Here is a 27,816-nt window from a genome sequence, read left to right as displayed (position 1 = left end):
AGTGTTAATTAGAAACCTATTATGATTCACTAATAATAAAGCTTTGGCTTACTGTCTCCTAGCTTATAACTATTAGCATGTTCTTCTACCTGTGATGATCATCTTCCCTTTGTCCTTGTCAATAAATGTTCTAGTACATGAATTCAAAACACAGTCTTCAGTAAGCTTACTGCAATCCAGCTCTACTTCACTATCTCCGGACTGAGCAAGGCCTCTTACCACTTATTATGTACTGGAATCTCTAAAAATGTATAACTTAGTAGGAATTAAATCACTGACACTCTCAATTACTCCTTCTACTTCCAAAATAAACAGAATCTTGTATTTTTTTCACAGTGTGCCATGTTCTTCCAGTCATCTTAAGCGGAGGACACTGTGTTCCCACCAACCCAATTTACTGAACACCTTCATCCCTGTTCCAGGACTGCTTCCAGACCACTGTTTGTCTCCACTAATCATCTACATCAACCCTCCTCTTATATGGAAGCACCATTCAGTTATATTCTCCCCAAATATCCAGAACCAAGACATTCTCTCATTTCCCATCAACAGCTTTCATCAATATCTTTTCTACCTACTTTGGGCACTTTGTGTCTCCTCAGTAGATTCAACATCGTCGTTAATGATTTTTCTGCTCAGTAGTCACATTGACCTTCTGTTCAGCTTCACAGTGAATCTCGGCTCCCACAGGCTTTACTTCTACTTCCTTTTAGCTTCTCAGCAGCATGGCCAGAGCTTGATTCTCATCTTTACCCAGAATGTATATTCTCTGCTTCTAAAATCCTCAACTCCGAAATTCCCTCCACTGGCCACAATCTTCTAACCTTTCAACTGCCCTACTTGCTCACTCAATCTCTAATTTCTTCTTCTGTGACCACTAGTTACTTAGTAACTCATTGTTTTCCTGGTTTATCAACTTCCTTTAAGTAGTACTTGTCTCCCTATCCACTAGATAACCGTAAGGTTAGTCATTTCAATTGTACTCTTATTTATACCAAAAAAATTCTTCACCCAGCTCACCCTACTCTGAAACCTGATGTACTGTGTGTTCATTAGAGCCCAATTCAGCCAAGTCTCAGTCTTTTGTTTGTTTCCATTCCCAAAGGCATGACAATTACTAGCAAAAGTCATTTAATGATGGTTTTGATACACATTCACACTATCAAATTACAGTCTATCTTCCAATACTGCCTGAAAAATGTTGTGCTCATCTCTGATTCCTTTAAGGGATTTCTCCAAATCTTTTCTGTTCTCAAGCCATAAATCCCACAATGCACCCCTCTCCAAATAATTTCTCCTCGTGTTTACTGAAAAGCGAAAAACCAACAGATTATTCACTGAACTTAAGTTGTTCCAATTTCAACATTTTTCAGAATCATCTCATTCTTATCTCCTAAATCCCTGTCTTAGAAGTAGCAAGCACTCGGCTCCTTTCCAAGGCTAATGTGCTACAACAGCACATGGCCATCCTCTCTGTCAGGTTCTTTCACTTTTTAGAACAGTTCTCTAGCCCAAAAAGTTTCCAGATTGCACAGAAAAAGTACGCATCAAAGGATACAGTGCTTCCAGAATTTGTTCCTGAATCGTCACCTCTCACTGACCTTCCTGTCTCTTGCCATTTCTCAGTCTCCAGATTCTTCAGGCATCCTCACACGACCTGATGAAACTTAAAAGTTATCTTTGACTTTGTCCCTGTGTTATGGACCTGCTTCTCTCTCTAGCTGGTAACTCAGAATGACTCCCATTCACATGGCCCTAGCCTCTCCTTCACCTCTGTGCTCTGTTTGAGGAGTTCCCAGCAAGCTCAGTACTAGTCTAGGGTAGGACCATCAATCATCTACTTTGACAGGCATTTAATCTCTCCTCACCATCAGCTCTCATTCCTCAGGCTATAAACATGATCAAATTTCTGACATTCTTAAGAAACTCCCCTCTTGACCCTAACTGCCCCTCAAGTTACCACCATCAACTCCCATGTCCTCTCCCTGGGCAAGTACATGCTGTGTGTTTAAGTGCTGTGTTTCTCTGCCCTTTCCTCCCCTCTTCATAACCAAGCTTTAAAAATAATATATCTCTGGGGCAGGGGTTGTGGCTCAGTGGTAGAGCGTTTGCCTAGCATGTGTGAGGTATTGAGTACAATTCTCAGCACACATGTAATTTAAAAATAGGTCCATCAACAACTAAAAAATATATATATTAAAAAAATAATCTATCTCTGCTGCCTCATCTTCTCAACAAGATATCTGCCTACCTGAAATCTGGTTTCTGCCCTCACAAGTAAGGCACAGAAATAGTTCTGGTCTGGAAACTGATGTCCAACCTTTCAGAAGCTCTGAGATGAAAACTTTTTAATTTCCAGGAAAGGCAATATATTTGTCCTTCTGGAAGAGGTTAGTGGTAGTGGTGAAGTGCAGGGATCCTGACTATACTTCTTGGTTCTTAACAGTCTCCACTTCATCAACTGGTATAAGCTACTCCTTGTCACCCCATCTTCCCTGTTCCAGATTTTCTTGACCTTTCTTTTTCCTCTTCATCTGTTTTGCTGACTGCTTTTATTCTGTTTACACTTAAAGAAAAACATTCATGAGACTCTAGTTCTCATTTCCAGGACTGGCTCAGCTCTGGATCCAGCCTCCTTGTCTGGAGCACTAACATCTTCCCCAGGCAAGGTTTGCCCCACACTCAGGAATCCTGACTTCCATGGGGTAATCCTGCTGGGACTCTCTTGGAGTCCTGCAGCTAGCACAATGTGTGGGGAGGGAAGGAGAAGGGAGGCAGGGGGCTGAGGATAAGGGGCAAAGGTTTAATAAACAGCATTCTGCTTGCTCCAAATTGTTTCAAGGTTTCCTGGAGGGATGAGGAGGGAGGGGTATGATGGGCTTGTTTTACTTACTGTGAAGGATCATGAAACTGGCTAATGATGCCTCAGGAAAAACAGTGGATAAAATTATCACTCACCCCTCTCACTTCACCACTACCACTAATCTCTTCCAGAAGGACAAATACATCTCCTTTCCCAGAGATGAAAGAAAGTTTACATCTTAGAATAACTCTCCATTTCCTTTTGCCCAAGCTCAGGTTCTGACTGGAGCTGATAAAAAGAATTTGCCATTCAGGCCACATGTTGAAGCAATTACCTCCATCTTTAAGTGTGGAATATGAACCAGGGAATTACTGACCAATGACAGAGGACTACAACCAGACTGGCAATCTGAAACTAGAATGAAATAATGGGCCATGGAAAGACATGTAAGAAAAAAATATGTTCCTTTGCCCTTTGATGCAAAAGACCTGAGCCTTGCCAGGAAGCCTGGATCATGAGTAACACTGTGCAGAGAAGAAGTGCTTACAGTAAAGTTTGAGTCCAGATTCAGTCCCCACTAACTAGACCATCTCTCTGAACCTCAGTCTTACCTATAAAAAGAGGTTAATGTATCACTCCTTGCTGTGGTCTAAGACACTCAACATCAAACAAGATAAACATGAAAAAACTAGTTATTTGTGCCTCATGAATCTCCCAGAGGGAATTTTAGAGAATATTTGGGAAATGCCTGCTTTCTTCACACATGACTCAGTGTCTCACCTCCTTGAATGGATTTGTGCTTCTTCCAGATCATATACATGGCCCTGTTTAATATTCTCTCTCTGAGACAGAAATACCTTTTTACTAGCTAGGCACCGATCAAGTGTCCTAGGCCCCCAAACCCCCTGCTCAACATCTTAACTTATACAGGCCATTTGTATGATAGTGAATTTTTAAAACACAAGAATAATTTTACAATTCTAGGTGGTAGTAGAGTTGGACGACATGGAGTCCATATTACATCCTGTAAGAAAAGTCCATATTATAACATGTAAGAAAAACATGTCCATCAACCTTCCCAGACCAACTGCCATTAGCCAGTTATAGAAGCTCATGTCCACTGACTCCCAATCCCCTACACTGTCACTCTGCATGCTTCACCTAAAAGACATCCAAAGCAATGAAGCTGACCAAACCCAGAAACTCTGGGTCAGGTGAGAGACCTGAAACAAAGGCTGTTGTCACCCAGGGTTTCCCATAGCAGTAGGGTAGTATCCTCACAAAGAAATGGAGGTTTTCCTTTTGGCACTATACATCACTTCTGTTCTTGATGTTAATTATATCTGTAAATAGCCAGTCTCTGGGAAAAATTTCTCTGTGGCTGACGCCCTATGTAAAACCTCTGATCCACTAGGTGCCATGAGCTTCTTCCCTGAGATCATGCTCCTCTGGAGAAGGGTCAGTGATCAAGGCAAAGAAGCTCAATGTGCAGGAATGAACCAGATCTCAGAAAATCCACAGAGGCCACTTTAGAAAAAGCCATATGGCCTGAAATATACCAACAGACCCAGAGGAGCTTTTCCTGATAGAGATTTTGTCACCAGCACAGTCTGAGCAAATCATGAGGAAGTCACTGACTCAGGCTATATTCCTGGGGTGCAATTCTGGGCCCTGGGTTCAGATGGCTTCATTATGTAGCTGGGTAAATGTGCAGATGTGCTCAAGAACCAGATATAGTCCCCATTAACTCTTGATGGGAGCACCTTCAGAGCTCTATATCCAGGCCCAGACAGTTCCAGACCAATGAAGCTGACTCAGGTTGTCCCTCATATATACACTTCCTGAGAAATGTCTTCTCTTAATGGGGAAAGTTTTCTGGAAAAGCCAGACATGCTCAATGAGTCTGAGACCATAATCGAAGAAGGTACTTCTTCAGGCAGTTCCCAAGGGTACTCAGAGCATCTCCCTTCCCACCCTGCACCCAGCAGAGGGTCGCAGACAAGAAATATTATTTTGTGCTCAAATGTGTCCCCAGTCTATGTTCGGCTCATATGGACCTTCCCCTGTGCTGACTCTCTGTTTCTGGTTTGCCTGTCTAATCCCAAAATGGGGGTCTTCATGTTCTCTCCTTCTGGAGGCTCAATGAGTTCACATACAGATGAAAACAGCTGGGAGCTGAGAGATGAACAATAAGCAAGGACTGAGTTGGGCTAGGCTGAGAGGTGCCTGGCTCATGAGTTGGGTGAGAGATAACTCTTCCTTTTGGCCTCCTGAAAGAGGTTGACATTGGGTATGAGAGCAGCTGTGGGATGGGCTTGCTGGAGCCTGAGGACAGGATCTGGGCTATGCTTATTTGGGGTTCCTTAAGTCCCCCAGTGATATTTCAGTCAGCAATGGGAGCAAAGTCTAGAGTAGACTTCAGATTGGAGGCTTGCAGGCTATTCTTGACCTATAGATGTGTACTCTGATTCACATGACATTTTAAATTAGTCGGCAATATAGAAAAATTAATACTTTTAAATCTTTAATTCAAGACTTTTAGCTTTTTGTGAAAAATAGGACTATCTAGCATTATGCAGCTCATACAGGCAGTCAACTGGAATTGAATAATAACTGCCACCATTAGGATGCATTCAATGTGCAGAGTATCAGAAGCAGCATCCCTAGGGATGCACTGTGTCTGCAGGCAGTCAGAAGGACCCGCTGGAGACAGGAAAAGGGTCTCCTTCAGATAAGCCAGGCTTGGATCAGGGCAGGAATGGTCTAAGGCTAGCAGAAGGAGGCAATTGTTTGCCTCCATTCTCTGCCTCTAGGCCATGAGTCATTCCTGCTCCTAATACCAGAAGCCAAGAGCCCTGCAGCTCAGGATATCTTTGCCAATTTGAACAGGTCTCCGCCTGCCCCCAGTTCAGAGGACATATAAATACTCTAAGCTGTAGATGGCATTACATCAGTGCTGTGGTACAAGAATCAAGTGTCTATACAGAGAGCTTCAAGCAGATTTCAGGAAAGCAATAGCATGTGCAAAAACTTGAGATGCTCAAATGTGTCCCATGTCTTAAACAAACAATGTGTCAAGAAATTTTACATTTGAAAGATTGAGAGAACACAATGAAACCTTATGGGCACAAAAATAACTTGGTCAAGCTCAGGAAGATCTTAAAACCCAAAAGTGGCAAATAAAGAGCTACCATATTTCCAAATATACCAGGTCACAACATCCACCTCTATGTATGGTACATGCAAATTATCTCAACTCATTACACACAAGAAAGAAGATCTAGAATAAACAGATACAAAGGGTAATTGATCTTAAGACTTTTTAAAAAGTCTAAAATGTCATCCAGGGGGTAATGCCAGACACTCTCCATGTGGTGCTGGGCACCTACATCAAACTCCTTGACACAGAGACTCTGAGGATGGAGCAGAAACACAGCCAAAGAGAGATGTAGAACAGTCCAGAAGAGAAGCCAGGGCAGCCAGGCAGATAACTCAGGCACTACAATGCATCCATTCTCTGACCTCTGATTATGTGGTTACTCACCAGACAACCTTCTGACATTTTTCTCACGTGTTCCCTTCTGCATTCAAATTTTTGTGGTTTCTTTTTGGATTATTCACAACACTCCATCATCTTCCTCCATTATCCTTTCCATCTCAAACCCACACTTGTGCAGACTTGAAAATATAATCTAGTGCAATGTTTTATGCACTCTTCATGAAAATGCTCCCTTGCCATTTCAGATTTTTCCCATCACACTATTTTCCTTCCTGAGTCTTCAAAAGAAACATTCATGGCAACAACAACAAAAGAATTGACTCCTATTCCTACTCAGATTTTCAGGGAATATTGTAAACAAGAGAAATGACAAATGAATCTAAAAAGAAAGCCAACAACAGGATAACTTATTAATCAGTTATGAAAAGATAAACTAACAACAATCTCTGAGTTGTTGACACAGTTTTTATGAAGACATATGCATAAAAATACTGACCCCCCCTTTTTTTTCTTTAAGTTCTTCAAATGAAACTCTGGAACTAAGGCGTTTTATTTTAAGACCAAAGGTAAAATGCAAAGCCTATATTTATTACTATACTGTCAAGAAAAATTTTAATTTTAGGCTGATCACAACAATAAAAAAATTTTGGAGCTTGAGGAAAAGTTTATAAGCAGTTATCTAATTGAATCCACTCATTTTAAAGTAATGATTTTTGTTCTTTGAAGAAATAGTGAGGACCTTTTATATGCCAAGTACCATATTGGGAGTTACAAAGCATATACACATAAACTTCAGGAATGGTTTAATTTAAAAAAATAACTGAAAATTCAAGAATAATTTAAGTTAATGTTAATAGTTTAATTTAAAAATCTCGGGCTGGGGATGTGGCTCAAGCGGTAGCGCGCTTGCCTGGCATGCGTGCGGCCCGGGTTCGATCCTCAGCACCACATACAAAAAACAAAGATGGTTGTGTCTGCCAAGAACTAAAAAATAAATATTAAGATTCTCTCTTTCTCTTTAAAAAAAAATAAAAAATAAAAATCTAATTAACATCTAAAGTTGAGCACCTAAAGTTGTAATAACTTCAGCTCATTTTACAATAAAGTAAAACTATTCAGGAAAAGAATGGTTACATCAAATATGATAGTTTCACTAAAAAAAATAATATTGTAAATGACAGTAACAATGACTGTACAGCAAAAGTTTTTAAATGGAAAAAAGTCACCATATTCTATTAATCACACAAAACCTGAGAGCAGAATTGTATCCCTGTATGATCATGGCTTTGTAAATTATGTGAAAACATAATGAACACATCCAAAAGAAAAGAAGGAAAGGACATTATTTGAACATTAGGGAAGCAGCTAATTTTTTTTTTTCATTTTGATGCCTATTAAATTATATTAAGATGCTCTTCATGTAATGATTTGTATTGAAGAAAACCAGAGTGAGAGGGAGTAAAATGAGAGTGGCAAAAGAGCAGAAAATAAGCTGACAAATTGACATTCTAAAACCCAGGTGCCACTAGCAGTCAAACTGTGGTTCCTGTGATAAGAGCAGGGTGACACAGCCAGTGGAGCTCTCAGCACCAGGCCTGGAGAAAGTGTGGCCTAGGAATCCGTCTAACCAGCTCAGCAGGTTATTCCTCTCAGGCTGGCCCTTCTCCACCCTCACTCTCCGGCTGGTTTCACCTGCTGTCTAAACACTGCACACTGAGCAGCCAGTTCTACCTCCAGGCGGGCTGGGAAAGTAAGCAGAGCACAGAAGAGGGCTTTAACACAGGAGCTGATTCAAGCCCAGTGCCCTTCCACTCCACCTGACCTTACCTGTTGAAGCATTTCTTCAGCAGCATTGAGTTTCACCTGGTGTCCTTCCAGACACACTTCTAAGTCCCGAATCTTCTCTCCTTGGGCTTCCACTTGGTCTGTGAGAACGCTCACCTGTTCCAGGAAATAAAGCACCAAACAACAGAGTGGCAGGGACTGTATGAGAGCAAAGTTTCCCCACTGAGTATGAGCAGTGAAAGTGCAACACTGACTCATGTGTGAGGAGGAACAGCTTTTCTTTTAGGTGAGTAGAAGATGAGGGAAGTGTCCTGGATGAAGGCAACACTAGTTGGATTCTTACCTTACCAGGTAGACTTGGTCAATGCCCATACGATGTTGGTCACATTCCTGCTCTTGACAGACTCCAGAGAAAAGCACCCAACAGCCAGGAGAGCTCCTCTAGGTTGGACTCCTGCTCCTGATTCCTCTAACAGAGCAGTGCGACCTCAAGGCATATCTCAGCTGGCTTGCCAGAGCTTCTGCCACCTCATGTGGAAGAGCAATCCAAACCTCTATGGAAACCAACCAATGACCTAACCTCTCTCATAAGGGTGTGAGGACTACTCACCTATCAGGCAAGTGTTTTGAAGTAATTAAGGAATGTGGGATGCAAAGGGCATGTATTAGCACTGACAAAACTTGGCTCCAGAGAGGTTTTTGTGCTTCACAGGCCAAAACATGACTTTAAGTCATTCATATACAGAAGCCACACTACACATATGTGGTAGAAAAGAGTCACTTTTCTGAGGAACCCTGAGATTCTCTATGGAAAACATTAATAAAAACCCACTTATAATAAGTTATTTAAATTATGCCCTAAATACATACTGTGAGGGTTTTCAAAGTCTTCTATTTCTTTTCCTTCCTTCCTTCCTTTTTTTCTTTCTTTCATTAGGAGATACCTCAAATCAGGAAGATGAATAAGAGAATAGGTGGCCTCCCAAAAGCAAAGAAATCAATAGTTGGTAATACTTTTTGGGTGGAGTCATTGTTGTTCACAAATAGATTATTCTAAATTATTTCTCAATCTATAATGGAATGATAGATGGAGCATGAAAGAGATAATGTGAGTTAATTTATGAGTGTTTAAATAAACTGTATGACTTAGAAAGTTTCCATTTAAAAAGAAATGAATCTAAACTAATAGGCTTTAATCCTTCCATGTTTATGTTCTCAAATAATGAATGAATTATTGAAACATATTCCTGACATTGATGCAATTTTAATTAAAAAATTGGGCTCCTTCTGTCAACTAAACCCATCTTAAACAATAAACCTTTTTTGTGTTTTTGTTGCTTGTTTTTTTCCTTGTTCAATACTGTTGGTACCCATTTCAACTACTAATTCCACTTTCAAAAGAGTAGGATTCTGGGGGATTGGTTCTGCTTTCTGGGACTCAAGAGTTCTTGTTTGGAAAGGATGTTTTATGGTTAATCCCATTATGAGGATTAACACCTATATGTCTATACTATGCCTTGGGGCCATGTGCTAGTGATACCCTGAGGAATAATACATAGTCTCCAGAATTCTATAGCTCATAGTTCAGCTGCACATAAGACTAAAGGGAACTCGAGACTTCTACACTAAGTATTATGAATAGTGAGGTGTAGAAAATAAACACAAAACATATAAAGTTCCTACAATGTAACCTTCATTCAATAAAGACAAATATATTTTGAACCCCTTCTACATACTGAGCGTAATATTAGGTAAAGAGGGATACAAAAGGGGGTGGGGGGATGAAAATCTTTGCCTTAAAGGAATTACACTATAATTTAGACAAAGATTTTTATTTTGCTTCTCATTACTCCTAGAAGCAAACTATTTTGTTATATATGTTTGTCTTGTGTTCTATGAATAGAAAAATAAATAGGAACACATCCTGGACCAAGGACTCAAATTAATTCAGTCTGGCTAAACTGCTGTGGGAATTAAGCAAGAGGCTATACCCCACTGAGGATCTGTCTAACCAACTCCAGAGGCCCCCAAGGAACAGGAACAAGAGTGAGCATGTAAAAGCTACTTTGAGATCTGTCCACAAGCTTGCCTAGAAACCACTGGGGTCAACTTCTGCTTCCTGGAAAGTAGCTTCCCAACTATGTTAAGATTATCTAAACAGGGATTATTCAAGAATTTGAAATTTAAAAAAAAATGAATGTAACAGCATTTTGACACAGGATTTCTTTATTAAATTATAATCCTCTCTAAATAGAAACGTGTTATTTCAATCACAAAGGGTCCCAGTTCAAAAGTTTGCAATTTCATACTGTTTACTACAAAATTCTAAATTGAATACTTCTTTATTAATCATGTCATTAGGATGGAGTTTCAAAGTAGACATTCTTCAAAACATCTGTGCAGTAAATTCTGGCCATGCTCCCTACTTCTTCAAAGTAGGGACTGTAGACATGATGGCCCTTGCTGTTCTTTCTGCACACTAAGCATACTCCTGCCTCAGTGTGTGGGCTGGACTGACTACTGCCTCTGCTGGAATGTACTTCTCCAAGTATCAGTACAGCTCCCCTCTTAGTTTCCTCCTGACAAGGAGGCCTTCCCTAACTTCCTTATCTGGCTTCACTTTCCTCCTGAATACTTATCACCACCAGAAATATTTTATTTATTGGTTTGTTTATTACTGTCCTCTCCCTACCCCATCCTACTCCCTGCCTCTCTCTATTTCTCTACAAGAACAGGGACTTGATCTCTTTTGTTCACTGTTGTATACCCAGCACCTAAAACCAGTATCTGACAGATGACTTGTAGATACTCAATTATTTTATAATGAATGAGTTATTTTAAAATCATTGGAGTAAAAAGAACAAAAGTAGGGTGCAAATCTCCTCCTCTATTCCACCGCCAGTCTTATTCATCACCCTTCAAGCTTTTTAAGGAGATATGATTAGGATATTAATCTTTATATTCTCCAATTGTCAATTAATGTCTGATGCATACCAGACCTCAAACCTTGCTAAATTGATTTATGTATTTGAGGCTAACACAGCAGAGCTCATGCTTCAGTAATAGCCTTCCTGTGAGAATGTCTAACTTCATATAGTACCAACACAGGTTTTCAGAAGTGAAAAAGTTTCTTTGGCTCACTTTCTCTATGGGAAGTTTGGGAGTTCCTCTGTTTGAAGCAAGAAAGCCACCAAAGGCTTAGCCCATTTTACCAGCTCCAGGGGATTTGGCATCAATGTGATCAGTCTGGATTTAGCTTCAGACACTTTGGACTTGATTCTGTTAGCATTTACTCTGAGGCCTGCATCACTCAGAGACATTTTATTAGTGATTTGAAGATGATCTCATCTCCCTTACAAGACTGTGATCCTAAGGACAGGACCCATTTTGTTCATTCTTAGCACCAGGTCATCATCCTGGCCACAAGGCTTCAAATGTGTAGAGGCAGGTGCTTAGTGGTGTATAAAATAAATGAATGAATCACAGTCCTCCAAAGTCAAGTCTGCTAAACTGTGCTTCCCAGTTACTTTCTGCTTTTAGAAAAAGACTGTTTGAAAAACATATACTCTGGGAGCAGGAATACTCCAACAGAGAAAGCCCTATCGCTTGGGGAAGATACAGAGCTACAGGTAACAGGTAAACTGGTTTCCATCCAAAAGCACCCACCTGTAATATGAGGGACTCCTTATCTCCTTCTAGACGTGCCAAGCGTTCCTGGTAGGTTTCATTACTAGCAGCACCATGGTGATTTGCCTGGGACTAAAGAGAGGGGAAAGAATACAATTACAAAGCTAGAAAAACATTACCTGCTTTCAAATGGAGTGTGTAGTGTATGCAATTTGTGAAGACAGTTTCATTGATTATATGTGCAAAACCATCTACCAAAACAGGAAGCCACAGATTACAAAACTACTACAAGGAAGATCAGACCACATGCCACTGAAAGGTGTGTTCCTTGGAAGTGGTGCAACCACCCTGATGACCTCACCTTTGGCCTGGAGGCCTCCACAAAGCTCCAGGCCAGCAGTGCTTGGCTTGACTGGACGTGCTGGGTCTGGTTCAGCTAAAGGCACAGCCTGCCAGAGTCAAAGCAACAATGAGGGTCTATTCTTTTTTAGGTTGGTACTGGGGATTGAACCCTGGAGTACTTTACCACTGAGCTGCATCCCCAGCCCCTTTTATTTTTTGAGACAAGGTTTCACTAAGTTGCTTAAGGCCTTGCTAATTTGCTGAAGTTGGCCTTGGACTTGTGATCCTCCTGCCTCAGCCTCCAGAGTGGCTGGGATTACAGGAATTGCCACTGCATCCATTGAGGGTCTGCTCTTTGAGACCAAGGGAGTTGGTACCATTCATTAAGGAACTGTGTGGGAACAACTCCTACACAGATCTTGGGAATTTTCACAGCAAGATTCTTCAGAGCCCATGCACACCTTGCAGCATGGAGGCCCATCCTGAACATCATTCTACATACACATCCCTTCCCACTGAAATTCTAACCCTGATTAAGACTTTGGCAGCCAGATTGGCATACCATATTTCTGTAGCATAGAAAGACAGAGAAGCAAGCTACATAGAAACATCTTGAGTAGAACCTAAATAAGAGATAGAGGATCTTAAAGAGCTAAGCAGAGGGAAAATACAGGAAATACAAATAGCCAAAAACTACAGAAAACAGAAGAAAGGGAGAGAATGTAAAATGGCAGAGTAGAGACAGAATCTTATAAAATGTTCTGAACATAGAGAAATAGGAGCTGTCACTTTCTAGAGTGTGTCTGATCTGGTTATAGGCAGGGACGAGAGAAGGAGCTGCTAATGGCATTGAACTGGCCCCAATACCACCAGTGGACACTTCCTCCATATCAAATGACAGGCTGAAGCCAGGGGCCTACAATAGTGGGTTGGTAGTCTGAAAAAGTAGATGTCATTGCTAAATGTGGAAGTTATTATCCTCATAATCTGGGCTGGTCCATGACATCAATGCTCCAATATTCATGAAGCAGGTATTTTCTACCCCAGAGGAAAGACAATATTATGCAAATAGGCAAGACAGAGAGGCCCAGGGTTGGCCCACCTTGTCCTGGCCTATTTCTCTGCATTTCAACATTGCAAGTGGGCTTTCCAACCTCTCTCGGTGAGAAAGAACCCCTCCTTCCTCCTTCATCTCACCCCTCCCCAAGATACTACCTAGGTGAGATAAGGTGGCAGAGTCATTCTCAGTTCTAGAGCAGAAATAGGGACCAACTATTCCACATTCAAGCCCTGGCATCTCACTAATGAGAGAAGCATTGGATTTTTGTTGAAGAAACTGTGGGAAGCTGAGCCCAGGAGCGCTTCCCAGGGCACCTGTGCCAGGCACTGTCTAGATGGCACATGGCGCATGGAGCCTGCTGCCACACCACTGCCTTTTATTCCTGCCTTGCTCAAGCTTGAGTTTTGTCCATTGTTATAGAAGTTCTTTCATGCCCCAGACAAAGCGCCTTAACAATCACAAATGACTTCTTTTTTGCCAAGGGCAGTTTATTGTTTTGACATTAATTAATATTTCAGGAACTCTAACATGGCCAAATTTTCTGCCTAGCATCCAAGGATACAGCATAACCTATATTATCTCAGAACCTGACAAGGAAAAATAGGAAATTCTTAATAGCAGGGGAAATCCTCTGTTAAAGAATTCACAATGATGGGCTAGGATTGTGGCTCAGTAGTATAGCACTTGCCTAGCATGTGTGAGACCCTTATTTTGATCCGCACACCACATAAAAATAATAAAATAATAAAGGTATTGTGTCCATCTAAAACTAAAAAAAAAAAAAATCACTATGATGATTTTTAGTGGGCAGAAGTTCAGCCATTTGTAATAACTGACCTCCAATTGACACTCTGCACATCAGACCCCAGGGCCAAAGTCAGCATGTTCATGGATCACCCAGCACTGTGGTGTAACTTATCCAGTAGGAAATGGGGAGAAGGCAAAAGGGTAGATCCTTCTACACGACTCCAGCAAGCCACCACCCACACTGTGCTGTATTCAAGTGGCTTGCAATATGCTTCTTTAGTGAGTACTTATAATTTTATATTGTCTTGGCAATATAAAACAGAAATATAAAAATATATGTCGAACTTTTTCACACCAGAAACAGGGTTCAGTCACCCTTAATACGGTTTCCAATAATATATTCCACCAGAATAGCTCTAGCTAGAGATCAGAGACAACTCAGAAGCATCTCTTCTGTTTATCAGGCTGGAAGAAATGGTCCCTTCCTTTAAAGGGACCATTTAGACATATGCCTGCAATTAAAGTAACCACCTTTCAGTCACTTCTTGAATCTACTGCCTGTTTCTTTAACCCACTAATTAAAGTTCCCCATGGAAAATCAGTTTGGATAGCACTCTGTGTCCAATGAAAGTAGGGGTTCACAAGTTCTTTCTCTTTCCCTGCTTTGCTCCCCTGACCTCCATGTGTGTGGAGGCAGCTGGAACAGTAGCTACTACCTGAACTGATAATAAAACTCACTCAAAACAGTCCCTCATTATAATAAAAGGTCAACCCATCCAAACTCCCAGAAGGTCAGCCATTTGTAATAACTGACCCCCAAATAAGGTTAAGAAAGCAAGTTAGAATCATCAGTTAAGAGGCAAAACATATGCCCTAAAATTCATATCATATGCTAGAAATGGATCAAAAATCTGGATTCACTCTAGTGCCAATAGAAGAGAACATGGTCAGTTAAAAGACGCATGGATCAGTAAGGGAAAATCAAGAGAGAAACCACTTCTGTTTTCAAAACAAACTGGATCCACAACTTCCATGAGGACACCTTTAAAGTAAACACAGCCTAGTAAAAAGCATTGCTTTTGTGTGATGCTCACAAAATATGTCTAAGGCTGATGGATAAGAGGGGCTCTAAAGTAATTCTAAGAAACCCATATGGTATGGTGCAAGCACAGTGCTGTCAATGGACAGCAAGTACTTACGTAGCACCCAAGACTTGCCAGGCACTGATGAGAGCACTATGTGCATTAAGTCACTTAATCCTTCCCATGACTTCATGAGATGGATGCCATTTTTATTCCTATTTTACAAATAAAGGAACTAAGGCACAAAATATTTTAACAAGACACAAGTGGACAATTTGCCCAGATTACTATATAGCAAATTAGTATGCTTTCTGTTGTTACAGGTTAATTGAGGAGCAGATCAAGCATAAATTTTGTTTCATATATTCTAATTATAGGATTACTCACTTAAGGTGGAAAATGTCTTTAATGGGAGAGCGGCTATATAAACAATGGTTCATCCATAATCTGAATAATTTGTAGTATTTTAAAACATGAGATAGGTACTTAGAGACATTGAATAATAAAAAAAGATATAAAAAATCACGTGGCATCATACCAGAAAATATAACCCGTAGTTATTTACATATCTATAAAAATAAATAGAAAAAGTATCCAAAATGTCACCTGGTGGTCTTTTAATAGTGCCATCTTCTGGAGAAGACTCTGGGCTATAGAAAGTGAAATTGGGAGGTATGATCAAGGAAACATTACTTTAACCATAGTGTCTTACAAAAATATTTTTTCTTGAGTATTTAAGATACATTTTAAAATCTAGAAGCACTGCTCAAGGAATTAGGACAGTGACTCTTGTATTTTCTTTTCCTAACAGACTCAAGGGTATGATCCTCTCCCAGTAGTTATACTGGTCCATTGGGCAGTGGTACTCAAGGCAGAGCAGTACTCAAGAGTGGCGCTCTTCTCACAAAACTTGTTACCCAGCAAGCTTCTATTCAGTATTAAACAGCATTGAAATAGAGATGGTATTCCAGACAAAATTTTACAGTGTTGCCATCCTTGTGTTTTGGTGAGGTACAGAGCCATGTTTTCACTGTCTAGATAGGACTTACTTCTTAAGAAAATTTCAGCCTTTCAGAAGAGAACAGGTTAGGGTAAAATGCCATCTCCACATGGAGAAGAGCTGGGAAAGCACTTGAGAAGAGGGCCAAGAAGAGGATTTTTAAGAATGATCTTCTTGGGCTGGGGGTTGTGGCTCAGTGGTAGAGTACTGACCTAGCATGTGTGAGGCACTGGGTTCCATCCTCAGCACCACATATAAATAAATAAAATAAAGGTTCATGGACAACTTAAAAAAATAAAGTAAAAGCCTTTAAAAAAAAAAAAAAGAATGATCTTCTGAATGCCAATATTCTTTAGCCAAAGGTGAGGATTTGAGTTTGGGTAAAGAAACTTATACTCCTTAGCCTAAATTGCCAACACATTCAATCACTTTATGATGTCATCCTTGCTTTATAAAACGGATGCATTATCAGGGCATAATAGCCACATAGTAATCAAAATGTGATTCCAATTTGTTGGGAAACATTTTAAGAAACAGAGTTAAGACACAGCTCTGTTTTGCTCTACTTTTTCAGAAGGTACATCTGCTCTCTTAATTCAAATAGTGGAATTACAGTGGAAGTCTTGGATCAACACTGAGGTCACATATCTAAGTTCCTGAGTGATTCCAAGTTTGGACAGTTTCTGAAAAAGTCTTGTAACTCTCAGGCAACTCAGTGATAGAGCAATAGCCTAGTTCCTCATACATGAATGAAGATTGAGAGAACCACTACCCACATTCCCCTGAGAAGAAGGAAATCAAATAAATTCTAAAGAATGCTATAAGCCAACTCTATTTCTCCCCTTTATGGGATGGCAGGTGAACTTTAAAAAGAATTTTACCTTTTCTACCCTGTTAAGCATGTTCATATCACAGATGAATGCACATAAGGAAGAGGTAATTTTTACTCAGGCAATGACGTTAGTACCCACACTAGACATGTCCAATGGATGACTGATGAATGAAACTGTGCTACACATGCATTTGATCAAATTTTCTCCTATTTTGTGTTAACAGTTATTGCTAAAAAGCAATAACAGAGGGAAAATTCAATCTCCTCATAAGATTTTTTTATGATGAGAAGTATTTATGATACTATAATTCAGGTTAGTTCCATAAAAATATTGTGAGGGCCATGTGATCTGTACACCCTATGGAGGTGAAACTTCATTAGTAGATGTTTTCATACTCTTTTCATTTTTGATTGAAGAATGCCACTGGGAAATATACTACCTTTCTTGTATCACAAAACTGAATCAGGACAAGAAGATCTTGAAAATATACTGAAGTGAATTTGGAAACTTTAACTAAGATTATGGAAACCAAATAACTTTTGTCTCTTTCAAAGCTTGACTCTCAAGAGTCTGGGACACAAGGAACCCATCCTCTAAAATCCATATCTCTTGGAGGCAAACATGAAACACAGACAAGAACTGTCATTGAGGGTCTTCCCTAAACCTTGAGGATGATGGTTCACAGTGTCCTCAGGAACAATGACAACACAATTCCTTTACTCTTGCAGGCCATCCTATGGGCCCTTTAAGGACCTCAATTACTATCTCCACTGGGTCTGTGCAGGCCTTACACATAGCTCAAGCAATCAAAGGCCTAAGGAGGCATGTTTTCTAAGCCATCCCTAAGTAAAAGAGGCTTCAGGTAGGTGTAACAGCCATGCAGGTTGCTCCATAGTTAGGAATCATGGAATTGATCATGATCATTAATTGGTCTCAGTAATTAGCAAAGCAGTCAGAAGATGGAGAGAGGGCTATGTGCAGCCAGCAGGGAAAGGTGACTAGTGAGATTCCAGCCAGGACAGCTTCTACATAAAGGGCAATTTAGTTTGTATAAGGACACCAACCTAAGCAGAGTACCATTCCCACCTCTCCCATCTCTCCCCTGGGACAGTGAGTTCACCTTTGATAAGCTCCTTATGCACAGAGAGCTGGATGCTGTCAGGCTCAAGAAATAAAGTAGGTTTCCACACCTTGGGAAATGCTGCATTTCAACTAGCAATAAAATCAAGGAATATTTAAGAACCCCCCCCAAAAAATCTTATAAGCTGTGGAAAACCCGAGACTACTTGACTTCCTTTTGTTCTTCTGCTAAGGAAAATGAATGATAAAAACTTGCATTGCTCTTTGCAGATAATTCTTCTGGGCTCTGCTTTAATGGAATATATTGTTTGTCTAGAATAATCCAGGATCATCATTGCTATTATAAATATGTGGCATGAGTGAGGGCTGCCATCTTCTTAGAGATAGCTTTATATCCTAGCCCTGATCCAGATTTGGCTATAGGAACTCTTCCTCTGAATATTCATTCATTCATTTATTCATTTTGAATTACTGGGGCTTAAGCCCAGGCCCTAGCACAAGCTAGGCAAGTGAGTTATATCCCCAACCCCCCTCTGAACTTTAAACTTGAGAACAGAGCATGATAATGGTGGTGCTAGGAGATTCTGAGGTTGCCAGTGGCTATGTTCTCCTCCACATGGAAGAATCTGGTTTGCAGTAGAAGTAAGTGTGAAGCCTACATGCACACAAAAGCAAACAAAAGCAAAAAAAAAAAAAAAAGGTGGCATTCTCATCCCTGATTCATGCTGTTTAAAGGCAGAGATAAATCCTGATTCTTCCTGCTGGTCCCTTCTGGGCTTGGACTAGTTCAAACTTAAGTTTCTGATATTTGTAACCAAAAATCCTGGATAATGCATTTATCTCAAAGGGTGATCACCTGACTGAAATTTACTCCTTTGGAAAGAGACTTACAGGAAAGAATTTTTGCTATTTGGACATAGTACTATATTACAAAGGAATTCTAACTATCTTCACTTGATTTGCATGAACTGGCAATTTTTAAGACAGCGTTGTGAATTCTAAGCTAACTATAGATAGAACTAGGATTATCATCAAGGGCTAGTAGGAATCTACTTTGTGACTCAGGGTATGTTTTTGTGGGATGTACTGGGATAAAAAGGGAACCCATTCTCTTTGTGTATACAATGGATGGCTTTCTATCCACCACATGTTTGCCTCCATTCTTATTTGCCACAGAGAACATGAAGTTTAAGATAGGAAATGAAAACAAGATGCAATAGGTCCAGGCCCATGGGCATAAATTAGGGTGGGGTGGACAGGATGTATGATAAGGAAAATTAAGGTAAAAGAATATAAATAGAAAAATAAATAAGGTAAAAGAAGTAATATAAGAGCTAAAGTCTAAAAGAAACAAAGGTGAAAGGGAAAAAGAATAAATGAAGGATATATAAGAACATAAACAGGCACAGTGGTGCATGCCTGTAATCCCAACAGCCCGGGAGGCTGACACAGGAGGATCAAGAGTTCAAAGCCAGCTTGAACAAAATCAAGGCTATAAGCAACTCAATGAGATCCGGTTTCTAAATAAAATAAAAAATAGGGCTGTGGATGTGGCTCAATTGTTGAGTGTTCTTGAGTTCAATACCTGGTACACCCCACCCACACATCTAACAACTATGTAAGAAGTTATACTGAAAGAATTTTACATGTCATATGCAACTGTACAAATGCCAGGTGTGGGAACTGAGAGGCTGAGAGCTGTAGGTTTTCTGTAGGTTTTTTGGGTGCCTCCATATTCACTTAGAAAATTCTTAGAGCATCCTTTTCCCCAAGGTATGTCCTCAACAGTCAGAGGACAAACCAGGAATGCTTAGGAAGCCAGACTGCACCTCACAATGTGTAATTTCAGGTAGGTCACCTCATCTCAGGCTTCCAACTCTTTCAACAGAGACAGTTATACCTCAGACAGCACCAGAGAGGGTCAGTTAGGTTTATAGATGTGAAAATGTACTCTTTATTCCTAAATAATAAAACTACAGGAATGCTTTTTAGATCAGGATGTTATAATAATTCCTTTGTGTTATAAACCATTTTTTTTTAAAGAGAGAGTGAGAGAAGAGAGAGAGAGAGAGAGAGAGAGAATTTTTTAATATTTATTTTTTAGTTCTCGGCTTACACAACATCTTTGTTGGTATGTGGTGCTGAGGATCGAACCCGGGCCGCACGTATGCTAGACGGGCGCGCTACCGCTTGAGCCACATCCCCAGCCCCCTTTGTGTTATAAACCATTTTTTCAAATGATCTTAAGATATGGAAATCATTTAAATGGTTTTTCCTAAGCACAAAAACTAAGGTTCAATTAGAAGCAGTTCATTCCTTCTACTGAGTGTTTTAATTAACTCTTTCTTTTTGTGCAATAGAACAAGAGAGGCAATATTTCTGATCATAATATCTAAGAAATATCTATAAAATCTGTACCAACATCCCAAGAGAACAATAGCCAAAATACTTTCAGGCTGGAAAGAAAAACTTTAAAAGCCTAAGTGACAACACAGAACCCACTGTTAGCTAACAGCTCTGGAATCACACCTTTGGCACACAAAGCTAGTGATGTGTTCACTTTTCCATTGTTCCTGAAAAGGTGCCTTTGTTTTGAGTCATATCTTCTTTGTGGCCATAATTTTTTCCTCCTTATAAGCACTTTATTATGCACTATAAGTTCTATGTTCTATATACATTTGTAATTAATTCATTAAGAATTTCGATAAGAATAATGATCAATCACAAAAAAAACCTTGAATTTTTACTTTTATTCCAATTTAAAAGTTAGGTCAAATCTAGGTTGAGCTTTCCAGCTAAACTAACCCCATTGTCCTCCTCAAAGTTATCATCTTTTGACTACAGCGGCTGGTCAGATTCCATGATGTTGCTTACTCTGATCTGATCCCTCAACTGGTAGCTTGGCCAAATGATAGGCATGTTAGGTTCTCCACAGAGTTCTGGAATTGAGTATGAGTACTTGAAGTCATGACTGGGGGCCATGTACAATCCCAGGAATATGACTTCTTTATACCCTGTCTGGCTTCTACCAGGAGAATGCATCCTTCACATATGCTCGGGTATACCCTCAGGGATGCTGGGTGAGGGCATATCTGCTTCATTATCTGGCTGACACACTCCAGAAAAAACTTTGATCAATACTGCATTTGATTGACCTTGGCCACAGAGTAGGTTCCAGAGCAGTCAGATGGGACAAGGAAGAAGTCACAATGAGGGTGTCAGTGGTATGCAAGAAAGAGTGTGAAAAAATATGAATATAGACAAATCCCCAGAGCAAAAGCTACAGCCATCATGTTGGTTTTCAGAGCCAACAGTTGCTTTTCAGAGCTCCTGCCTTGGGAGTCCTTCATATGTATATATATCAAGTCTTGGTCCTATAAAGATTAACATTTCCTTCAGTGCCTCCTATAAGCTATGAACTAGAATTCAGTTCAGTTCCTTCAGGATCCTTGCCATGGTAAATATACTGTTCCAACTGGTCAGAGCATGTTCAATCATATGATAGCTCTTTGTCCATAAATACGCTGATATTTTGAACACAACACACTGGGTAAGTCTTGGCTCTAGATGAGTCTTGGAAACTTTTCTTTTTTTCCTTTAGCCTGGTGCTTTTGAGTGAATAAGAAAACAAAAGGAAATGTGTACTAATTCCAGACTGCCTAGTCAAGGGGTTCTTATCAAATCCAGAAAATCAACTGAAAGTAAGCCATGCCTAACAAGCACAGGATTTGGGGGTAATATCAGAGTCACCAAGGCTAGATCTCAAGCTCAAAGCACCACTCAAATGCAAGACTTTTAGAAACTTGGAAAATACAGATCTAAAAATAAGGGGACCTAAATAAACAAGTAAAAGAAAGTAGATCACAGAGGCTATAGTCAATTCCTATTACATGGGTTAGGTTACCCATCACCAAGAGAATCAAATAGTATGAGTGTAAGCAGGTGCTTGTAAATAGGAAAACTTCAACATTCTTTGGTTAAGGATTTTTAGGGCTTTTTGGTAGTTATTATAAACCCAAATGTTCCCAAGACAAGTTCTACTTTTTCTAGATATAGAATAGTCAAACAAATCTACTAATCTGGCACAGAGTTAAAGAAGTTTCCTCCAAATGCAGTGTGAATAGAGTACAATCACCTCCTTACCTACCAGGGGTCCAACAAGAGAGATCCTATCCTGACCTTGACCCTTTTGCCCTCCTCACAGTTTCACTTATATGTAAAGCAAGGCTATGTGTTGCTGATAGGGCTATCATTACCCCATTGATCTAAATGTCCACCTTTAGTTCAACCAACATCCATATTGTTAAGCTTCATTTGTGCATGTATTCAATTACTAGACTATTCCTGAGCACCTACTTGGCATAATTAAGGGGAGAGAGAGAGAGAGAGAGAGAGAGAGAGAGAGAGAATGAATAGTGCTGTATGTATACCAACAGCAGGGACATAGGGCACAGATAAATAATCTTACCTTCAAAAGAGCGAAGAGGTGTTATAGTGGTTGAATCTGAAGTCTATAAAAGAACTCTCCCAGGAGAATGGAAAAATAGCCCTTTGGATATTGTTTTCCCAGTCTGAATGAGCCATCAATGAAACTATGAAATCACTACCTTTCAGACTTTCTGATCTTCTTGGACTGACACAGCAACCATAGCAAATGATACCTTGAAGACAGTCCATAGTTGTCCAACCAAGGGGTTGGTGTGTGGCTCCTAACTGATCCTCCTGGGAAATTTGGAGTGAGAGGAACCATTTGATTTACCAAGATCTTTTCCAAAAATAATAGCTTTGGCTGAGCTTGATCCCTGCTTTTTATCAAGTGGCTAGATACATAAGGAGTTTACAGTACCAGACTATATAAGTGCTGTTTGTTTGAAGATGTCCTATAAAGGATGGTATTAAAACCAGGAGGAGAATAAGAAGAGAAGACTCTTTAGTTTCCTTACTTTGCCAATTCCAAAAGACATACTAACTCATTTTTATTGAAAACATCTTCAGAGACAAAAAGGTGTTGGAGTTGGGGATAGAGTGGGCACTGTGACTGTTGTAGCTCATCTGGGGCCATTAGAGCTAATTGCCTTGTGCGCCTGAGACTGCCTATACCTTCCACATGAGGAGGCAACAATCAAATAGGCAGAAAAATCCATAGCTGGAGAATATGGAATTAAGGACAAAGTGAGAAGCTGTTCTTTGTCACAAAGAATGCCAGTAATCTTACAAGATTCCCAAATGGGAATGAATTCTAGGGAAAAAAGATGGGCAAGGTTATTTGGGAACTAGATGTAGCAAAACAACATAGGAAAGATGAACAAAGTCTGAAAGATGAGTATAGAGGCAAAGCCAGTGTGGGGTGAGTTGGGGAGAGGTGGGAAAGGAATAGAGATGGTGAGGTTTTAGATGTTTTTCCTAAGGGTGAAAGGAAGATAAGTTATAAGGCAGCATCAAGAGGCAAGTCCAAGGCCAAATTTAGTTTTGGTTTTTCCCCTAAGAACTGAGGGGGAGCATTTTTCTCCAAGAACAAGAGACAGGCAGGGAGAAGCTAAGAGAGGAAACAAAGGAACAGGTTGATCTGGAACAGGATTGGTTTGAGAGTATAGGAAAATGGAATAACATTCACCAAGAGAAGGGAATCTTGCCCCCACAAAATAGAAGTTGAAAAAATAATATCTGTGAACATAGTTGCATTTTGTGATGAAGGGAAGGGAAAATCAAAAATTCATCTAAATTTAGCTTTGTTTTGTTTCAGTTAAAGGCATACAAGGTTGGAATGTAGGGATGAGTCAAAGGATCTCTAAGCACTGTTGGCAGCCCACAAAACTACCAATGGCTGTGCTGCTCTGGAACACCCCCAAGCTATGCAGAAAATGACCCTGGTAATGATGCCACTTCATTAAATCCCACCAGGTAAAATAAGTATCAGGGCCTCTCTTCAAGGAGCTAGCAGATAGGAGTCAGATGTACAGAGCTGGGGTAGTTAGTGATGGTAGAATTCTAGCTGCTAAGTTCTACTGAGAAACAGGAAGGACATGCATGTTGGGTGTGTTGGCTAGAAATAGGGAGCTCCATGAATGGCAAGCGAACCATCACCTCCAATCCCTGTGAATGGCTCGAACTTTGAATGGCTCATCTCCAATCCCTGAAGTGGTTCGAACTCTTGGCCAATGAGGAAGTAACAGCTTACTCACCTTGCTCCTCCTCATCCTGTGTTAATCCCATAAAAATCAACACCCTGTTCGTGTTCTCTCGTGTTTTCTCTCTCTCTCTCTCTCTCTCTCTCTTTCTCTCTCTCTCTCTCTCCCTCCCTCCCTCCTTCCTCTCCTCCCCCCCTCCTCTCCTCCCTCTCCCTCTCCCTCCCTCTCCCTCTCCCTCTCCCTCCTCCCTTCTCTTCTGCGACTGGCCTCTAGGGTCCTGCTAATAAAATTTTGGCTTGTTGAGTTTACAGAGCTTTTCCATCGTCCTTTACATGGACCACTGGAACTCTTGAGGAACCTTGCCTACTTTTGTTCTCCCCAAGGGCTTGGAAAACTTCTCTGTTTAGAATCAGGGTTGGAAATGTGGTTCTGGAGTAGCCAGAGACTATCAGTTGTGATCAATGCCACCATCCCCATAACTAACACTTACATTTTATAAGTACTTTGCATATGTTGAATTATTTAACCATATTTTACAGTGAAAGTAACTGAATATCAGAAGGTTAAATAAATCATCCAAGGTCACAAAAAGATGAAATTGGATGGATTCAGGATCTGTGCTCTTAATTGGGTAGGAACTTCTTCCCCAGAAGCTGTTGCCCACACCTCCAGCTTCTACTACAGCCCAACATGAGTGTGAGGCAAGTCAGAGGCCTTTATTTGTCTTTGTACCTCTTATGGTCCAGTGGGTCAGTGTATCAGAGGACATGGAATAAAGTCTCACATCAACAGCTTTAGTTCACTACACAGCCAACTGCAGAGTCAAAGAGAAATATATGGCAAACTAATGGTGATTCCATTTTCTTTGTGACTCTGGGTTGGAATTTGGCTTAAATCCTGAAAGTGCTGGAAGTCAGGGAGCAGTGTGAAAATGCTAACAGTGCCATGATATTATTTTTTCCCCTGGGAAAATGAACTCCTGCTCAGAGAGCCATGAGTAGGCCTCACAGACCCTGCTGGGAGCTATATTTAGAGGTTCTTTCATGGCTGTGTGGTTGAATCCACTAACCTCAACCCAGGACAGGTGTGAGCTATAGGTGAGTCAGAATACAAATAACCAAGGGGACTAAGGTCCTCTGAGTACTTGTGGCAGGAATTACCTTGTGTGTCTATTAAGAGAATGAATTGTGGGATCAGCCCTAGTCAGCATTCATTTAGCAACCAGAGCCAAGCTGGCCAGAACCAGTCAACCAAATGGGAGCTCTGGCTACCTACAGTGGGCCAGGTTGCAGCTACCTCTCCTAGGTCCTTAGTTTGTTTGGTTTGAGACCTTGACCTGGAACATGGGAAGGAATCTAGAGCTGAGGGACAGATGCAGTGTCCTAGGAGAAAGAATCAATCATTCTCATGTGTTCCTCTTTTAATTTCTTCTTCCCAGTAATAGCCAATAGCAGTTAATAGCAAACATGTTATTGAATGTTTCCTACATGCATGGCACTGTTCTAAGCATTTAACATGCATTACTCTTACTTTATACTTACAAAATATATACTTGGAAGGGACTATTATCTTTCTGCTTTTACAAATGAAGAAATCCAGGCTTTCGAGGTAGTCTAACTAAGATCACATACCTGGTAAGCCAGATTCTAATACAGGCCTCACTCCAAACTTCGTGTTTTTCACTATAATATTACACTTTATCACATCCCTCAAGGACCCTGAAGCTAATATTTCTTTTCTGAGCCAATATTTATCTCCAGCTCTGTGCCTCTCTGAACAGTGCCACCCTCTTTCCTGAGGCATTCCCTCTTGTACTGGTCAAAGGGCACCAGGTCACATATATCTAGACCGCTCTTCTTGTGGAACCCACCTCCTTCGTGTGAAAGAAGGGGAAAATGTTTCTACCTTCAAAAATGTGGGTTCAGAGAAGCCTGCTTTCCATAAGGAAGATGATGAAAGGGAGGAGGTAATCCAGGCAGATGAGAAGTGCTGGGGGAGCCCAGTAGAGCAATGGAATCTCAACAAAAATATTGTGGGAAGGGAGGGGCCTGATGGGATCAGATAAAGAGGGTGGGAATTAGATGGGAGAAGGATAAAATCTGGGATAAAAGTTCATAAGATACAGGGAGTATACTTGGGAGCTTATCTAGGTAGACTTAAAAGACAAAACTAAAAAAGTAAATTGAGGCTGGGTTGGAAAAAGTCCAAAGTCCAAGCAAGCTCAGGGGCTTGAGCTTTGTCTTTCAGAATAAGGGTGAGTGCTGATCAGGGTCACAGGATGAAAGGGAAATTTTTAAAAGGAGATTTTAAAATTCCATTGTAGTATTTAGGGTAGAAAACAGAGAACATACTGTGATAAAACTGTCTATGACACATCTAAAATTTTGTAGTTTTTTTGTTTGTTTGTTTTTTTAAAATGCTCCTTCAAATTATACAAGTAGAAGAAAAATATCTGTTTTGCCATGAGCCATCCTGGGGGTTCAGAAGTCTCCTGGCTTAGAGCTTGCCTAAGCCAAACTTCCAATTGTGCGCAGGAGCCATAGCTCATGCCCTTGAAGTTAGAACAGACAGGGCCATCTTCCATTGCATCATGTGCAGAATTAGTTCCTTCACAGGCAGAACTCCTGCATAAGGTACGGAGTTACAGCATCTGCCCAGCGACTGGGACATGGCTCCTACAAACCCAGGCACGCCATAGGCGAAAAGACCTCTCAGTTAAAAGATTCCTTAAATTGGAAACAAAGAAATGAACACTAAGAAATGGGAAGAGTGTTTCTTACCTATTCTGCCAATGAGATTTTTTAAATCTAAAGATGATTTGTCAAAATCAAAAAAACCTTTGTCAAAATATCTAGTCATCTCAGCATAGCTCTCTAATGAATGTGATGTTCCCTTCCCTAGCTAATCAAGGACGAGCACAAATGGAATTTCTACTGAGTTCTAAACAATAATTTCCTACATATTTGGTGGCAAAAGAGATGATGAAGTAAGAACAGGGTTCAAGACCAAGCTGCCCCACCGACAGCAAGACACTAACAACCATGGAATTCTTACGCTTCTCTTGGGTTTTGCTAAATGATAGGGTTGTACTAGTTGATTCCTACAAGCAGTTCATCTTCATAATTGTGCTCAGCTGCCTCAGTTTTCCCAGCACAACTTTTCATAGACCACATCACAGCTAGCATAATTTTCTTAAAATGCAAATTGGACCCCACAGTGAGTCCCATGGCACTTTCTTGTTACAAGTCCCCCATCATTCAAACCACCATCGCCCTCCACCCTTACTGTAGCCTTCACTATCCTGTATGACCCGGCATCCACCTGCCTCTACCCTCCATCACAGAGCTCAGCCACACTGGCTTTCTCTCAGTCTTGAATCTTGTCTGACTCCCTCTTGCTGTAGGACCTTTACACATAACCATCTGCTTTGCCTGGAATGTTTTCTCCAGTCCCATTTTTCACCTGGCTCACTCCTACTGCTCTTTCAGGTTTCAGTGAAGTGTTATTTCTTCAAAGAGAGCTCCCTGATCCTCCTTCCCAATCACCAATAGCTTTCCTAAGCCTATGTTGCTCCTTTTACTGCACTTATCTGTAATCTGAGGGTTATTTCCTGGGACTGTGTAACTTCCATCTCCTACATCAGGTGGAAGGTCTATAGATGATGGGATCTTGCTTACCACTATACATCCGGCATCAGGAACTCATTATTTCCTGAAGGAGTGTTGCACAGAGCACATAAAAAAGCCAATCAGCCACGTGTTTGGGATTTGAGCAGCAGAGACTTGTCTGTCCCTTCCAAGCCGGACACTTCCTGACCCTCCTGTCCTTAT

General features: G+C 40.6%; 1 protein-coding gene across 10 annotated transcripts in view; it reads right to left on the bottom strand.

The window, feature by feature from the left end:
• Window positions 1–27,816, bottom strand: part of Ppfibp2 (PPFIB scaffold protein 2) — a 145,462-nt gene that overhangs the window by 49,596 nt on the left and 68,050 nt on the right. For 7 of the 10 annotated variants that reach the window (XM_026415010.2, XM_026415011.2, XM_026415016.2 and 4 more), the window contains 2 exons: window positions 11,754–11,846; window positions 8,130–8,243 (listed from right to left, as the gene is read on the bottom strand). In XM_026415010.2, the coding sequence (XP_026270795.1) occupies window positions 8,130–8,243; window positions 11,754–11,846 (207 nt within the window). The other 3 variants (XM_026415018.2, XM_026415020.1, XM_026415019.2) reach the window with 2 other exon arrangements.

The sequence above is a fragment of the Urocitellus parryii genome, chromosome 4 (assembly GCF_045843805.1).
Source record: "Urocitellus parryii isolate mUroPar1 chromosome 4, mUroPar1.hap1, whole genome shotgun sequence".
NCBI lineage: Eukaryota > Metazoa > Chordata > Mammalia > Rodentia > Sciuridae > Urocitellus > Urocitellus parryii.
This window is presented reverse-complemented; position numbering and strand designations above follow the sequence as displayed.